We start from the raw sequence: 17,783 nt of genomic DNA on the forward strand, positions 1-17,783 counted from the left end.
TAAAACATGTGCATGCGCACATAGTCCTTTACCTTTCCCTCAGTGACTGATATGGTAAGCAAAAGAAAAAAAATATATAGAGCCATAATATATGCTCTTACAGAGCATTTAAGGTACCTGGAGACGTCTGTACACAGAGCAGGTCATTGCAGGTGAGTTAAACGTATGTGAAAAGTAAAGTCCTCCTTAGCCTTTCCAGTACAAAGTCGTTTTCTAATAATGCTCAGTACTCGTGTCACTTTGCAACTTTTCATGCTACTTATCAGTCATTAGTTGCATATTACACTTATTTTTTGATGTATTTTTCGACTGTTCCCAAGTCTGTCAGAAGCGAAGGTGAAAACAAGAGACAGACATACCAATAGGTTGTAGCTGAGGATTATTCATACCAGATGTGCTGTTAATGGGAAATATTACTCTGCCTAGATAAAAATTCAGTTATGGTGTAGAAATACTAGTTTCTGTAGATTGTTAATATAAAAACAAACACACAAAAAAACAACTACTATTTGCTTATTTGAAAAAGAAAAATAGCTGCTGTTAAAATCTTTTATCAGGTTGTAGTATAAAGTCTCATTTTGATGAATGTCACCACATTTTTCTTATACACTTGTATTTTAAAAAACAAAACCAAAACACACCTTTGGGAAATGAGGAAATGAATTTTTCATTACAGGTGGAGGGGCTGGAGGAAAGATCAAGACTGCCCAGGCAATGATCTGTATTTCCCTTTCTGTATGTGGAGCTCTGTTGATGGGCTAGGATTCCTTTTGCTAGACTATGTACAAGCACGTGGTGAAGAATGGGGCTGTTATCCATAATGGGGTTTATACGCAGTGTTCTCGTTAAATTCGACTGTAATCAGGTTTAATTTCGTGCACAACTTTGGGAATCTCAGCCTTCATTTCCCCAATCAAAATTCATGCCTACACTTGAATTAAGTTCTAATAATTAATGCTGGGCAAGTTGAGGGTATGTAAATGAGAGAAGAGCCACCTCTGATTTTAGACTGTGAAGATAGCAGTACAGTAGTCTGTGTCCTTATTTCATGTTGAAGTATTGCAGCTAAGAGCTGTGGGAGGACAACAAAAAGTGACTCAACCACTTTGAAGTAAAACTAGAGCTTAGTCCTCCACAAGCAAAACGGTAGGGTCGCATCGAACTTCGTATATTTCAACATGCAAACAGTAATTACTGTGTTACGTTTATAGCTCTCTGAGCGCTCATTGTAAAATTCTGTTTCCCGGTCAGTTTGATTTTTTTCACGTTCAGAATTACAACCAGTATCTTGCAGTTCTGGACTGCTTATCTTTCGTGTCTCAGCTATATGCAGTCGTTTTGGCGAATGTTCCTACGCCATCTCTGCAGAGACGCGATCTGAAGGAAGGACAGCTAACCGGTGGAGACTGCAGTGCTCTGGTTCTCAAGAATTCCTTCCTAATTGAATTACAAGGGAAACTTTGGGTCAGGTTCTAGCTTGTTTTTATGGAGCTTTCCCACTGGAATTAACTGATGCAGTTATCCCAAGGCATCTTGCCCAGTGACAGATGATCAGGGCAAGGGTTAATTTCATCTCCCCTCCACCCTTTTTTCTGAAGGTGTGATCTTAGGCAGAAGGAATGCTAGGGGGATCCAGTGAATGCACGAGAGTAAGAATTCCTGGGGAGAAAGAGACTGTTTTGAACATTAAACAAAACTTACTGTACATCAATAAGCACATTTTGCTCTTTTGCTTTTTAAACAGAAAATGAAGGTCTGTTGTTGTTGTTGTTGAAGGTCACTTAGTTATGTAGGTTGTGTCAGTGTCTTCTCTTTGATAAACAGGGAGGCGCAAAGTTCTTCTACCTTGAAGTAGGTTGGTGGTGAGTAATGAGTGTCAGATGGTTCTCAGAACGGAGTTCTTGCCTAATAGCTTTTCTTGCAAATATGCCAAGCATTGAATCTCCATTTGTTTTAAGAAATATCTAACTGCATCAATTAGCATTCTCATTTGTGCTACTTGAAACCTATTTCTCAATAGAATCATGACATGAATTACAGTGCATGAGAAAGGGAACGAAAAGGATTTGGGAATAACAGATAGTGGGGAAACTGGATGGAGGGACGATAGAACACAAACCGTTCATCGAGCCTTTTGGCTGAAAGGGTTTGTGCGCTACTCTTTACCTACTGGTGTTGGTGCTTTAGTTTTGTTTTGCCAATAAAAATTAATTTCGAGATGGTCCATGTCCTGAGGTTTATGGCAGTTCTTTCACAGAATAACCATTCAGTATGTTAAGATCAGTGGAAATGCAGTCTGTGGCTGGAATATCAAGAATACCTGAGAATACAGTAGAATGCAGTACATCCACTCAGAAACGTAAAGAACAAAGCCTTTTTTATTCCCATCATTACTCATCCTCACAAGCCTATCAAAGTGCGCAGCACAACTATGTGGAGAGTTGAGAAGCGAGGACAAAAAGGAAAAAGAATGAGAAGATTTATGGCTTTGGTATCTTAAGATGGTGCAATGTTGAAACAGCTTATGTATAAAATAAGTTACAACAAACGTACAAAGGCGAAAAAGTAGTTGTGACCCTTAACATAGGCATTGCACGTTGTAAGGGAAAATGCAGATTTTGTGCCTATGTAGTAAAATCTTGACTCTGAAATAAGTATAGAAAATATTACATAGTGCCTGCAAGCACAGCTGTTTTTCCGATTCCTTGGAGCATTACTATTTGTTGGAAAACCTCTAGTAGGTGTTCCTGTATTCTGAGAGATATGTGTTACCCATCCCTGTATCCATTGTAAATTTTCTGTACGTTTAAGTCTTAATTGAGAACCAATTTCTAAGAGGAGCTTTTAGCTTCTCAAATTGGACTGGAGCCTGGGACAGGATTTATGCCTCTGAATTTGATTACGAAGCCAGGAGAATGTTAAGCTGATACGTATGCAGGATAGATCAGATGTATCCGTTCACATAATTGGGAAACTACCTTGTATGTGGTTTTGGCAGGAGGAGGAGAAAAAAGTACAGATGCTTGGTTGTTTTTTTTTTTTCTTCCTCATTGGTGTAGATATATTTTTTGGTAACAATAATGCAAATTACAAAGCCTAAAATCCTCCAAGTCAAATATTTAAGGGGGCAGGGTGGGATAGGGAAGTCATGGCTACTTGGGTTGTATGTAAGAATGGGGACTTTGGATCCTGTTTTGTCCCAGAACAGCAATTAAATAGTGTCTCACCAATCATTTTCAAATCGTTTGAACTAGTTCTCTTCCAAATAAGCAACTAATACTACTGGATTGAAAACAATTTAAAACAAAGATTATTTTAAACTGTTGGGAAGAGTTGTGTCATTGAAGTATTTTAAAGGTGACTTGCAAAGACAATTGTATATATTTGCACACTTAAATGAAAAGGTTCGTGTAACAGCAAATTAATAAGGCTTTAAATGGATACTTTTACTTCTTTTTTTTTGTTTTTTTTTTTTTTTCCTTTTCATGAATGGGATCAGCTCTGATAGTCTGGTCTTTCCAGAAACAAGGAAACAGCATAGATTGGATGGATGTTTTATACATTTTAGTTAAAATATTGCTGTTGAATATGCTCAGATCCTTTTGTTTCATTTTTGATGTATTAGAACATGGAAGCTTTCCCTACCCCCTCTGCGTATATTCAATTGCATTTTTACTAGTTGTGTTTCTAGTTTCCGTGTGATAATAGCTAATAATGTGATAAAACTTCTTGTTAGATTCTTCTAATCCTAATGAAGCACTAGAGAATGTAAAATCTGCTGGCAGGTCTAGTGTCTGCAGTGGAGTAATTACGGAGAGTGCTGTTGGTTAAAATGACCAGAGAGCTCTGGGACTAATTGTAAGGAGTGACAGAACAGAGAAGTTTTATTGCTGCAGTTCCCTGAATTATGTTGAGCAGCAGCTGCGTCAGCAGATTTCAATTACCGTCCCACTGCTCCAGTCCCTTGGTGTCATTCTTGTTGGCATCAGAGTTAACTATTGATCTTTTTATTTATAGAAGCATTTTGTGGTGTTTGGCTGCAGAGGTATATCTTATTTGGAAAAACTGGAGCTTGCAGTAAAGAAATTTCTTTGTAAGGAAATATACTAAATCCCAGCAGACGTGAGGACTAGATGAGAAAATTGTACTACCTTTTGCCTGCCCATCCCTCAAAAGACAATCTGTTTCACCCAGGGAGGTTTGTAGCACCAGACCTGTGCTTGTACTGATACGAAATGCTCAGCTTGGGCAGGGAAAAACATGGGGCTGGGAAAGGAAGCCCCTTTTTCCAGTAAGAGTGAGAAATTTCAAACTAATGTTGTTTTGGTTTTTTTTTAGCCTTATTTTTGTTATGTGTGTTTGTTGCTTACTGTCTTCTGTGTTTGGGAAAAGGAACTGAAAATAAATGGCCGTCGATATGATAGGATCTTGGCAAAATGTAATCGTGGTGTTGCAGGCACCCTTTACTGGCAAGCATCTTTTTGAAAGGTTAGGGAAGGCAAAAGGCCATATGAATTTCCACTTGTCGAAAATAAAATATTGCCCCTTTAAATACTTCTTTATTTTAAACTTTCTCAGTTAAATACCAGTGTGATCAATATGTGTTGGTACGGTGCCATGGGGAAATTTGCCATTGCAGTTATTCTGTTCTTATCAGGCTGCAGACCAGTGATTCCAAATCCAGATGGAGCCTGAAGCCCAAGTGAATAAACTCTTCTGGGCCTTTCCCAGCTCCCTGCAGGGGCACCACAAGGATCCCTGCCTTCCTTTTGGAACCAGTATCGTGGTGCAGGAGTTCTTGAACAAACACAGCAGTCAGCTTGCTGTAGAAGGGTTTGTTAGCTTTAGCTTCAGACTATGGATGCCAGACTTGATGGCAGAAGTAAGGAACAGGTGATGGCAGACTCGAGAAGATGAGAATAAAGGAGTTGCAGCAGTAGCACTTGGATGGAAATGGAGAGGGGAGTGGAAGGAGCTGAACCTCAATCCAGGGGAGCAGAGACCATTACCTTTTTTTTTTTTAAGCAGAACCTGGCTGTTTGTTTTTTATTTAAAACCAAAAAGCAAAAAAAAAGTCCGCAAATTTCTATAGGTTCTCCCGTGCTGATAGAAGACCGTGTCTCCCCAGCTGTGTGCTACCATTCACCAGTGGTGTTTCACATCACAGTTTTGCAGACTGAATAATTTGTCTGTGCACTCCCTAGTATGCTTCTGGCAAAATCAGCTGGGGCAATTTCAGTTGCTACTGTGACCAACTCGACAGATTTTGACTGAGGCAGATTAGGAAGCAGATGCAGGAGCTGGTCCAGGAGCAGAACTTCGGGCAGCGGGACCCTGCAGGAGTGGTAACAGGCAGCTGACTTTGGGGAGTGGGGTAGATGTTGAGTAAATTTGTTCCCAAAGCCTTGCACTGCCATAGTATACAATGAAAGGCCAATACCTTCATGAGGCTGCTATCCTGCTTGTATTTTTTCCGTGAGCTAGGACTGGGCACAGCCGTTGGATGCAGTACATTACCATGTCTTGGTTCAGGGGCTGGATGGCAGTTGACATCTGATATTCTCATTCTCACTGTTTGTCCCCAGTTTTGAAGGCTGTAATTTGTGAACAGAATTGCTGATCTCTTGCAAATACAGTATTTTTTTTCAGACTGTTTTAATAAAAGGCAGTGGTATCAGAAAGGAAGTTTTTGTCCCCCTTTTTTAACGCTAATCCATCATAAAATAAAAGAAACTCAAGGGAGAAAACTGAAGTGCTCAGTTCCGGGATCACTCCTTTGGTAGTCTGTGACAAAAGGCTGTCTATGTATTTCATTATTAAGGCCATCAGAGTTAAATGGTTTAAATTTATTTGACTAATTGCACTCATTAATTTTTTAATAATTAAATGCATTGAGGCTGTGTAACTTGTTAACAGTCATGTCCTTTTCTTTGCTTTGAGCAGTTTTACTCTGGGCACCGATCTCCTCACATTCCATATAGGTTATTGCACCTGGTATGGACTCATGCACGGCATTTAGCAGGGTACGAGCAACAAGATGCACACGAGTTCCTCATTGCTGCATTAGATGTGCTACACAGACACTGCAAAGGTAAGGCTTGTGCTGAGTCTTCAATCAACCAGGAGTGTTGGATCAAAAGGAGGTAGAACAAAGTACATGTCTTCCAGTATAGCAGTCTTAACAGATTCCTTTTAAAACATTTGGTAGACTTAAAGGAAAAGACTTAAATAAATTATTCCTACTGTCAAAAATTACCTAGAGTTAGAAGCCGAGAAGCCTTTACATTGGTTTGAATCACCATCGTGTTCTGTTATTGGTTGTGAGTCACTGTCTTTTCTTTTAAATTGCCATTTAAATTCTATTTATACTTGAGGTAGTTGGAACTCTTAGTGTGTCATCGCTGATGAAAATAACATATAGAGGAGGCTGTGGTTTTGCTTAAATAGTATTCCGCTGTTTCCATGCTGCCCAATTGCTTACAGAAATGTGAATAAGAAAAAGAGTATTTGTTTTTGATACCATGTTTTATTATTCTGTATATAAAATGCATAATTGCACAATACAGTAAAAAATAGTCAATGACATTCTTCTAGGAATGAAGTATCTAAGGCTTAAATAAGTGGATTTGGTAATACCGTATGAAATTACATATTTTAATGTTTGTTAACTGAATTAAATCTAAACTGAAAATTCTCCAAGTTGCCAGTGGTTGATCCAGCTTGATTCACTTACAAGCATAGTAAAAATTGCTGGGAAAGTAAGGGAAATAGAGTAGGGTTGATGCTAGCAAAAAAAAAAAAAAATCCTTCGTCACTAAAAATAAGCTTTAAAGCACTCAAATTTCCTCTAGTGCTTTTAGAATAAGCACTTAGAGGTTAGTTTTCTGTCTTATCAGAGGACTTTCAAAGGGAAGGCTGCTAATGTTCCTTGAAACATTTTGAAGTCTTGCTTTTATCTTTGAGATAATCTTACATGGTAGCAGATGTGCTTGTTCAGATTCATAATAGGTGTCCTCCAAAAGAGTCTTCTCCAAAAAGAGTACTTCCAAGGAAAAGAGTATGTAGGACAATTCTTTTGTTATTATTAATATCTGTCAGTTGATAATCACTAACAGAAATTCAATAACCTTAATGAAACTAGTGTTGAAGTACTGAATTGCTATCAAAATACTGACCTCTCTCTTACTTTGTGTTAACACTGAAAAAACTCTGCTGCGAACAGAAATACTGTGTGGTTCCTGTAAAACTTCTGAACCGTTGACCTAACAAATCTTGAAGCTTTTTCATCTTCTCTGATATAAAATGATGCTCACATTTCTTGTATGCTTCATGATCGCTTCATGAAGGAGTATTTTCTCCTCAGAATTGAAGAAAAAAACCACCACCTTGCAACAATAAAGGTCCTTCACTCTTTTGAAACTGATAATCTGAAAAGACTTTTTTTTTTCTTGTGTTCTGGCTTTAAATGAAGACTCCATCTTATGCATCTTCTGCAATTACCAACAAAATTGAGCTTTCCCAGCTGTTTCTTTACTCTTGGTTCTGTTTGGCTTCTCTGGCCCAACTGAAACTGTGAAAGAAGATGTGTCAGGCATACCTTGTTGGAAGGGGTATGTGCATACGTGTGGATTATTTTACAGTTGTTTGGGTATCTCAGACTTGATGAGAACACTGACTTTTCGTTCACTATCAAACTTCATAGCGGTTTCAGCTGGATTGAATTAGGTTTTTGCATCTTTAGTACTGATCTTTTTTGGCTCGTGTGCACCATTTGCATTCAATGCAATGACCGAAGTTCAGTTGTTTAATGGATGTCCCTAAGTTTGAGCTATTTGCATGAACGGGACTAAACTGTTACAGCGCTACCACTGGGAAGGTGTTACCACTAAAGCCTTGATATCTGTGCACCCAGGTTTTTAAACTACAGTTTCTAAAGAAATGGAGAGGCTTTTAATGAACTAAGGTAAATTATCTATGCCACATCAAGGTAGTTTAAAAGAAGTGGTTGAGCAGTTGTGTGGGAACCAAAGCAGTTCATCTAAACCGGAATTTCAAGTACGGTCAAGATAAGCCACTTCTGGAATGAACTAGTTACTTAGCTCTATAATGAGAACATTTTCCCACTTAAATACTTATGCATACATACAGATACACACATGCAAAGTATACATATGAAAAATAATATTACTACTAATAAGAATGCCCTAAAGCTACAATAAGCAAATAATGCCTCCCCTGCCAGTATTAAATACTTGTTTTACTGAATTAAAAAAGAAATCCACAGTAATCAAGTTCTGCAATTGAAACACATTCAAGAAAAAAATAATCATGGGGAAAAGTTTGTCCGAAAGCCCCAGCTTCTCGATTCATGATTATCAAGTATTTAGGGATGCAAATAAATGCAAGTACTCCTTATGCTAAGACCTGTATAAATACCCAGTGATACTTGTTTGGCTAACTTGAGTCATTTATCCCTTTTCCATTCCATTTACTCTTCTTTAAAGGAAATGTTCTAATGCAAGTCAGAATGCTGTGAATTCTCGTTATTGATACCTGTCGTTGCCTAAATTAGGAAAAATAGAAGATTTAGTTGTCCATTCAAAGATCAATTTTGTAATACTGCATCTTACAAAGCACAAAATAAGCTTCCCCAAGACTCATGTATGGACTGGCCCAAACAGTCATAAGAAAAGCTCTATTTATCTTCGGATTTACTTGAGTGTTTGTCTGACTTTTGCTTTGCCACCCTTTCTTTTTCAAGGGGAAAGTGAGTATGCTGATCTTTTTTAGGGAAGGGTTGTTCAGATGGCTTTAAGGCAGTGTGTGTGAACAAAACAGGAGCTTCTTATTTCTGGATCCTTTTTATTTTTTCCTTTGGAAATGGTTCTGCATAAGATCATTTTAAAGCACCTGCTGAATGTCAGATCTGATTTCAGCAAACTTCTAATTATCTTTAAGGTATATGCAGAGGTATACACACCCTTTAAATAAAACTTTTATTCTTTTTTGTTAAACACTGATTGGATATATACTAAATTTTAATGGCCTCTGAGAAATTTCAGAATCTCGGGATACCACGTAAAATCGTGTCCCAGGGGTGATAGCTCTTCTTGTGATAGCACTGTTGTGTTCAGCTGTGGCATCAAGGCAGGGCATATTCTGAGCATTTACCAGGGCTTCTCTGTGCTGCTGGAGTGATATGAAATGTGTCTGAATAAAAAGGAATTGAGTCTGTTATGCATATATATCACTATTTTTCATTCCAACAGCTGGAGAAGGATGGATTAACTGAAAAGTAGTATGGGGGGGAGCTAAGCTATTAATTCCTCCTTGCGCTCCCATTCACCAAACTGCACAAGATCTGTTCTTAAAAGCATACTCCAAATAAAAACAAGATTTTTTTTGAATATTGAATTATTTTTCAAGCATTACTGCTGAAAATGACTTTTACAATTGTACCTGCATAGCTTGCTATTCCAGTCTCTTGCTGGTTTGATAATGCTTAAAGTTCTACGTTGTCATTCTACGTTGGCATTTGTGGTCCTCCTTCCCACAAAAGCTTCGAAATGAGATTCAGAGCTTACTCTACAGTCAGATATGGGCCTCTTTGCCAGAGTAATGCTCAATATGACAAGCAAGTTCTAATTACCAGTGCTGTGGAAGAAATTCAAGAGTTCTGATTCTGCAGACTCCCATGACGGTGAGGTTTCAGTCATCCAAGTACGTTGTGTTTTACAGCGTGTCATGGGAATCCTCAAACTGGGAGAAACTCAGACCACAATTGTTGCTTTCTTACAGGGAGCAAGATTGCACTTCAAAAGTTAATATTCAGCCCAGTAAAATCTCAGTGTTTTTTTTTTCCTTTTATTGCAAGAGCAACACCACTTAAGCAGCGAAGAGCAGTAGCTATGATGTGCATTTGTACACAAAGATTTGAAAAGCGGGTTAGAAAAATTGAAGTAATGGTGTATTTTGATGCCAAACTTTATTCAGCCAGTATTATCCAATTGCAAAATACACGGTGGAAGTTGGCGACAAAACATACTTACTATTAGTCTTTAACTTGGAGTTTGGTTTTGAAATAATCTGCTTTTACTGTTGATATTTGTGATTTACCTTTAGAAGTATTTCAAATGTGTATACATTTGAGCACAAGTTAATGTGCTTCATTATTGCAGATGCCCAGTAGCAATATCTCTGTAAGTTTCATTTAATTTGAATCCAAGCTTTTATACTCTTTTTTTTTCTCTTTTTGTCATTTATAATTACACTAATGTGTATATTGATGTATTTTCAAGTATAGTTTTAGTCTTGTGCTCACAAATTTCTTACAATAAGCTGCTGGTTTTCTAGTAGGAATTGTGAGCAGCTTTAAAAATGTAACTATGAAAGTAAAACCTACTTGGTAAGATAGAAATGTTGAAGAGAACCTTAACTTGAGCACAACAACCTAGCAGCTTCCAGTTCTCAGCTGCATAATATACCTCCTCTCAGCATCTGTTACATACTGACAAGCGTGAGTAGGTGGTAATCTTACTTTTTTTCCCCCCTCCTCTCCAACCAAATGTCATGGGAACTAATGTTGAGTGGGTAATGCCCTTCTGTTTTGCTGTGAACAAGCTTGCAGGATATTCTTTTGAGACCCTCTTGGAACTGATCCTGATTGACTTGTGTAATTGAAAAGGGAGCGTTGGTGCTCTCCTCTAGGCAGAAATGGCTGTCCAGTAAAGGTGTCCGACGGGGATGTTACCTGTGGTCCAGTGAATGTCTCAGGATGCTTTATCTCTGCTTCTGCCCCCTGAAAACAAAACAGAGGGAGGGAATCAATTTCAAACGGTGAGGCTACAGGAATGTAGCAGCTGTGTGTTGTTTCTTTAAAAAGTGGAGCTTTAAAAACAAAGGTGGTTTTTTTTTTTAAAGGAATTACTTTTTAAAAAAGTAATTACTTTTTTTAAAGCTTATATGTTATCTTTTTGTAAAGGTGAAGAATGTCTTGTACCGTCTCTGTGCATACGCTCTATTTATTAGCTTAACACATCATCATAGACCTTCTGAGGATCTTGAGTTCGGTAAGATTTAGCTGTAATTCAGATCAAGAAGTGTCTGAGTCTGAAAACCCCCAACTGAAAGCACGTATATTTGAAATCTTATTTTAGAGCATTTTGTTCAAGAGGCATTTTAAGGAAACAATATGCTTTCCTTGGCAATTCAAACATGTTTCTAAAGCAGGCAATTGAGAGCTTTTCTGAGGCATTTAGGATCTAATTGACTCAAGTGGCCAATTGCAGCTTAGAAGATATCACCTGTATCTTTTTTTTTTTCCACATCCAGTATGAGGTGGAACCTTTGTCAGTTTATATAACATCTTTACGAACTTCTGAAGCTTTGTTTGGAAAAAATCTCATCCCTTCTTGATATTGCTGCAAGAAGACTCCAGCAAGAGCACCTTATGAGAAAAGTGTTGTTGTTTTTTTTGGTCCTGTGTTTTTAGTTTGTTTTGGTGTTTCTTGACACATTTGACTAGAAAATAATTATTTTAGAGTAATAACTGTGATTTGAGGAGTCAGCAGCTTAGTATTTAATTTCTGAAAGTGAAATATTTACTACTAAGTTAAATATACCAGGAAAGCTGTCAGAATTTAATTGTCTTAGCAGTTTCTATTTTACAGGATATTGGAAGAAACCTGAAAATGTGCTTTACAAAATAATTAGCCGCTGCTGTAAATACTTTGTGTGTGCATCTCTTTTTACAAAGCAAAACTAATTGCATCTATCCTACGTAAGGAAGTAAAGCATAAGTGGCAGAAATCAAAGGAAAAGTGTATCACTCCTATTTTACCTATGGGGAGTAGAAGGAGTATGCTTCAACGCTGAGAACTGTGCCAAGAAGGTTTTGGTTATTTATTTAATGCTCTGGTTAGTCTCAGAAAGTTGAATTGGCCTAATCTTGACACTCAAATCCTAAAAATGAATTGCTGCGTTCCTGAGACCCACAGTGACAGTGTATAATAAGATAGGTATGTGTTCGTCTTGCCCCGTGGGAAGTCAGAGGGTTGCTGTGTCTCTGTGAAGAAGCTGGAGGAAGACACAGCACTCACCTTCCCACTCCTGATAAGGACATCTTCCATTTTTTCACTGGTGAAAACTTGATCTGAAAGCAAATGCTGGAAGAACACGATGCACGCAACAGGCTGGAGGTTAATGGGTCTTAACAAAGCTCCTCCCCTTGCTGTACTCTCAGAAGTTTGCCGTGTTAAAATTAAAAAGTAGTATTTGCTGACGTTTTTCCTCTGTGTTCATTTAGGAAAATAATGTGCTATTGAATACTCTGCCTAAGCAGAAATTAGTGCTTCTGTGGTGAAGTGCTGGCCATTTCTGTAGATACAAATGTTGCACGGTGGCCCTCTTAGTGAAGTTTAAATAGTTATTTTCATTAACCACCTTGGCAGCTCCTTCATCTTAGGGGCTGATCTTCATACCACATAGTACAAAGTAAATCTCTGCAGAGGGCTGTGGCTTGGAAAGGGGGTTTGTTGACTGCTGTTACAGCCTAAAGCTTCACCTCTGTAGATAGAGTTAATTGCATTTGGTCACCTTCTGATTCTCTTTTGTATTTTGCTAGAAGTTCTTTCTGTTTCCTTGTTTTTCTTTGCACAGCATTTTCAGGATTGTCTGAATTGTCTATGAGAACTTGTAGTATGTTTACGAGTGTGCATTATAATGAGTTACTGGAGAGGCAGTCCAAGACAAACCACTATTCCCCAGGAAGATTTTCGACTTCTCAGTCTGTGTTTGCATTCCTCCAGGTGATGATAATGGGAAGAAGGCCAACAACCCCAACCACTGTAACTGCATCATAGACCAAATCTTCACAGGCGGACTGCAGTCTGATGTTACCTGTCAAGTCTGCCAGTAAGTGCTTTCTTTCTAAATCTGTGCTCTGATTTGAAGCTGCACTCTATAGTGCAACAGTGTTTTGAATCTTTTCTTTCTTGAATAAAATAAATTCCTGCAAGACAACAACTGTTTAAAGACAACATGAGCTAAATAAAATCAATTACTACTTACCCATCATATATTAAGACATGCCAAAAAAAAAAAAAAAGCTATCTGGAAAGCATCACAGGCTTATGAATGTAAACTTCTTACTACTCTGAAGAAGGTTTTTAATTTCCAAGTTTGTGAGAAAAAGACTTCCCAGATCTCATTGGTTTTGGAAGCATGCAATTGCCACTGCATTTGAGGAAAGTTCTGATATGTAGTCGTATTTTCCTTCAGTTAAGAGCCTTGTGTATCATCAGGAGAGGTTTGAAAGAGGCTGATGTTATGTAATCTCAGGTACCAGCAAGTATGTCTTACAAGAGTAAGAAAAATTGTATTTGTTGTTCTACTGTGTACTGGAGCAAGCTGACTTCTCTTTCAAGACGTTTGGTGTTGCCATAGTTCAGAAGTTAGAGCTCTTGTGTGGGGTTTTTTGGTCTTGCATTCTTTATAATTAGCCACAGTGTCCTGAAGATGGACTACTGTGCTCTCTTTATTTGAATTTGTTTTTATTCTCAATTTTCTGGAGAGATTTGCAGAAGATTCATTGTAGGAAAAAGTACGAAGTTATGTTCTTTGCCTGGTAGAGCCACAGAATCATATCATAATAAAAAGTTTGGTTTGTAATGACATCGTATTAACATTGAAGCAATTTTAACAAAACAAGTTTGTTTTGAAAATTCACAAATTTTGCACAAATGGAGATGGAAAAAAAAAGGCAAAATATTGTATGCTTAGTGAAATCTTGGAGACAAAGACAAAAGTTTTAGAGGAAGAGGGAACTCAACAACAAAAAGCATAATGACCACAAACAGAAAATGTTCCTAAAATAGAACCCAAAACTAAGGTTCCCATTAATATGTAAATGGTAGAAGAAAAAGGATTTGAGTCAGTACAAGATAAAATTTTGAGAAGCTTTCTCCGTAGTCTAGCTGATGACTTACATTCAGCTGTCTTGCAGAGAAATCTGATCAAGAACATGCACTTGTTGATGCAGTTATTCTTTGGCCTCTCAAATTCCAAATGTTGCAAGGGATTCTTATAAGAACTGCAATGCTTAATTCATTGCAGTATTGTGTAGCAGAAATATTTGGCTCTCTTTTTCTTTAAGTACTTTTAAGCACTGTCTTCCATGTCTGAGCAGAGGACCAGCCTTCTGAACTAGCTGGACTGCGTGTCACTCTCGTAGATGTTAGCTGGTAGTATGACCAGAACCTCTATCTCCAAGCAACACCCAACTGGTTCACTTGGAGTCACGGGGCTCCAGTAGGTGGGAGAATGTATTCAACAAACATATTTCTGCATTCACTGTATCAAATACATTTCCTAAAACATATGGCTTTTAAATATGCAGAAAAACAATCAGTTGTGGGAAGACACTCTGGAGCAACTTATATTTTTTTGTCATCTTTGAGTGCCCTCTAGGGGTGATGTAAATCCCATAGTTTTTTAAAGTACAGTATCTGGTGTGCACTCTGAAGTGAGAGAATCTGTTCATTTTACTTCCTTTAAATATGTATTAAACTGCTTTCTTTTTCATAGTGGCGTTTCCACAACGATAGACCCATTTTGGGACATCAGTTTGGATTTGCCAGGCTCTTCCACCCCGTTCTGGCCACTGAGTCCAGGGAGTGATGGCAGTGTCGTAAATGGGGAAAGCCATGTATCAGGCACCACCACTCTCACAGACTGCTTGCGAAGGTATGAATTGAGACAAATACAATTTTGGCGGGGTAAAAAGAATTTGGCTTCATTCTGTTTTCCACAGGTGGCATTGAGCAATGGGAGTAAGTGATGCTTTGTCATTTCATTATCCGCAAACAACATTCCATACGTTTTAGATTTTGCATAAGACAAAATGAGAAAGATATAGAAGGTTCAGAGCAACAGTAGGCTTAACAATAAGCAGTCAAACCCAGTTGACATGTGATGCAAAAAGAAAATAAATTCTACACTGCCTGCTGCCAGGCAGTGTGGTTTTATATCATCGAAACCTCTGGCATCTCTCTACATGTCATCTGAGCTTTTGACCATAGCCCCTCAGAAGGCTACAAGCAAGACTGTCCTGCAGACTAATGTGCAACCGGGCACAGAAATCTGTCTTACTGCTTCATAATTTCCATATCAGTGTTTTTGGGTTTGAAAATGAAGGATCTTTGTCTGAAAATTAGCTGTTCGGTTCTAGGAGGTGAGCAAACATTTAGCTTCTTTCTCAATTATTGATGCACTCCAGTGCAATGTGCCCAAGTAGAGTAATGATAGATGTTCAGTTTGGATATCTGAACCATAACACTTTAGACTATTATACATATTTTTTCCTGAATTATGACATAAAAGACATGAGCAACTTCTCTTGTGGTGTCAGTGAGTCACAAGTAAAAGTGAAAGAAGCAATTTCAGCATGTGTGGAAAATAGTCTGATCATGTTGTGCATCCTTTTGTTTTTTATTTTTTTAATTCAGGTTTACAAGGCCAGAACATCTAGGAAGCAGTGCCAAAATCAAATGTAGTGGTTGCCATAGCTACCAGGAATCTACCAAACAACTCACTATGAAGAAATTACCCATTGTGGCCTGTTTTCATCTCAAAGTAAGTTCACAGGGGGCAGACAGAGCAGGGAACATACATTCCTCTTTGAGAGGATGAGCTAAATTCCTGGACATATCTTCTGGCTTTCACTGGCTATTCTTTTATGATATAAATTAATATAAGGAACAGCTTGCATGCCTAGCTAGATTTTCTATTAAGATATTATTACATTACATGTAATGTAGCTTTGCAGTATGTCTCTAGGAACCTAACAAGAATCTAGAAACAAAATGGAAGGTTAGTACAATACCTGAACCAGTGTAAAAACCAATCTCCGATAACATTTACTCATACTGCACGGTAACATTTTTACCCTGCATTTCTACTGGAAGGATACAACAGAGAAGCTCTGCATTGAAGGGAAGATATAAAAAAAGTTAGCAGTTGCAAAGGATTCTTTTATATTCCCAGCTAATTAACTCAAGATAGTTTTCAGCATTTCCAATCCAAATTGTGTCAGGTGCAATGATGGGAGTTACATCAGAGTTGGTGCCCTCAGATAGTTTAGTCCTGTATGATGTGTCTTAAAGAGTGTGACTGTGGTGCAAAGCAGGCATCTATCACAGAAGATGACTGTCATTCTGTGTCAAGAGGCAAAGGGTCCTTGAAAAGTGATGCCACAGGCCTTTATGGAGGCAGCCACCATTATAACTTAACTGCATCTTTGATCTGCTTGAACAGATGCAGCCCTCTAATATTTCGAGTGTCTCCTGGGTCAGAATGACAGTCCTCTCATTGCTAGGCAGCAACTGACGGTCACTGTCCTCAGCTCTGACTATGATCAGTGCTTCAAGAAACTGCTTATCTGGTGATACTAGTGTCACATAAACTACCTAAAGAATAGCAGCGTTTTACTTACGACTGGAAGCACACAAATCAGCAACCTCTGTGCTGTGCACCAGTGAAGGCTTGCATTGCTTCTCCTTTTCCAGTGGGGAAATTAGTGTATTGAAAGAACACACACTCCCACCTTTTGCACCAGAAACTACTTTTGGTTATTTAATACTTACATGGTTTCTAGGCTTTGAACGTTGGTAAAACACTTGGGTAACTTTAATAGTTTTGGAAGTAGACCTTTGTCTTGTACTTGTCACGGCAAAGTCTGGAGTTTTGCTGCAGCAAACAGGTTGTTTTTCTGGTTTATTTTCTGTTAGTCCTCTAAGCTAGTTCAGTACGTTCATACTGGAAAATCTAATAATGTGCAACCGCGTTGTCACGGTCTCACTGAGCAAGCTGTGTATTGTATTCAATATACAATTGTCGTTTGGAACTGTTGAATAACACAGCAGCTCCATTTCCAGAGTGGCAGCAATTTCAAAGTTTATTTTCAAAATCTGGCTTGTACAGAAGCTTGCTAATGAAATGAAGTCTTGAAATGAAAACATGGAATGCCATAGGAAGATCTGTGTTCATGAGAAAGGGCTGATTCTGCTTTCTACTAGAGAAGGGTTTTACAGGCAGAGAGAATTCCCAGTCCTGTAGCTTAGAGGCCTTTTGAGACTGTTTGGCACAATCATGCCTTCAGATGTTCACCCCATATATATGCCAACATTTCCTCGGTTACACCTTGTGTATTAACCAAGGTGATCTGCAGTGTGGTAAGGCAAGACAGTAGCCTGCCTGGAATAGGCAGAGGCACAGCTCCACAGCTCCTTTGTTTTCCTGTTGCTCTTTGTGGTCATCCTGAAGGATGTTCCTGCATGGCTGACTTGGTTGCCTTTTTTTTTTTTTTTAATTAAGAGAGAGGGAGAGAGGTTTGAGGGTGTTGGCTTTTTTTTTTTTTTTAATGCAGAGCAGTTGGCAAGATGTGTAGGTGATTGCTCTTTGGACAAGGCAATGTGAATATGCTAAACCCCTTTGCTAACTCAGTTCAATATTTGTGTTATGCAGAATGATTGAAGATTTTTTTTTTAATTTTTTTTTCCTAAATGATTGTGTTGTCCCATCCATCCAAAATGCAAATTCAATTTCATGTGTTAAAGTAAAAAAAAGGAATACAAAAGGTAAGAATTACAAAAGTCTCAGCTTTTCACGTCTGGATCTGTTGCTAGGGAATTGTTATGGCACCACAATTGGAAAATAATTAACTTGAAGTGTAAATAGAGCAGAATTTCTGAGAAATGGGGAGAGAAGCTGCCTTTAAATAGCAGCTC

At 38.2% G+C, this 17,783-nt stretch overlaps 1 protein-coding gene across 8 annotated transcripts in view; it reads left to right on the forward strand.

The window, feature by feature from the left end:
• USP22 (ubiquitin specific peptidase 22) overlaps positions 1–17,783 on the forward strand; it is a 100,027-nt gene that overhangs the window by 75,131 nt on the left and 7,113 nt on the right. For all 8 annotated transcript variants that reach the window (XM_080557444.1, XM_080557443.1, XM_080557442.1 and 5 more), the window contains 4 exons: positions 5,944–6,091; positions 12,807–12,912; positions 14,584–14,742; positions 15,504–15,630. In XM_080557444.1, the coding sequence (XP_080413570.1) occupies positions 5,944–6,091; positions 12,807–12,912; positions 14,584–14,742; positions 15,504–15,630 (540 nt within the window). The remainder of the gene's footprint in view (positions 1–5,943; positions 6,092–12,806; positions 12,913–14,583; positions 14,743–15,503; positions 15,631–17,783) is intronic.

This window comes from Anser brachyrhynchus (genome assembly GCF_964034855.1).
Source record: "Anser brachyrhynchus genome assembly, chromosome: 15".
NCBI classification, from domain to species: Eukaryota; Metazoa; Chordata; class Aves; order Anseriformes; family Anatidae; genus Anser; species Anser brachyrhynchus.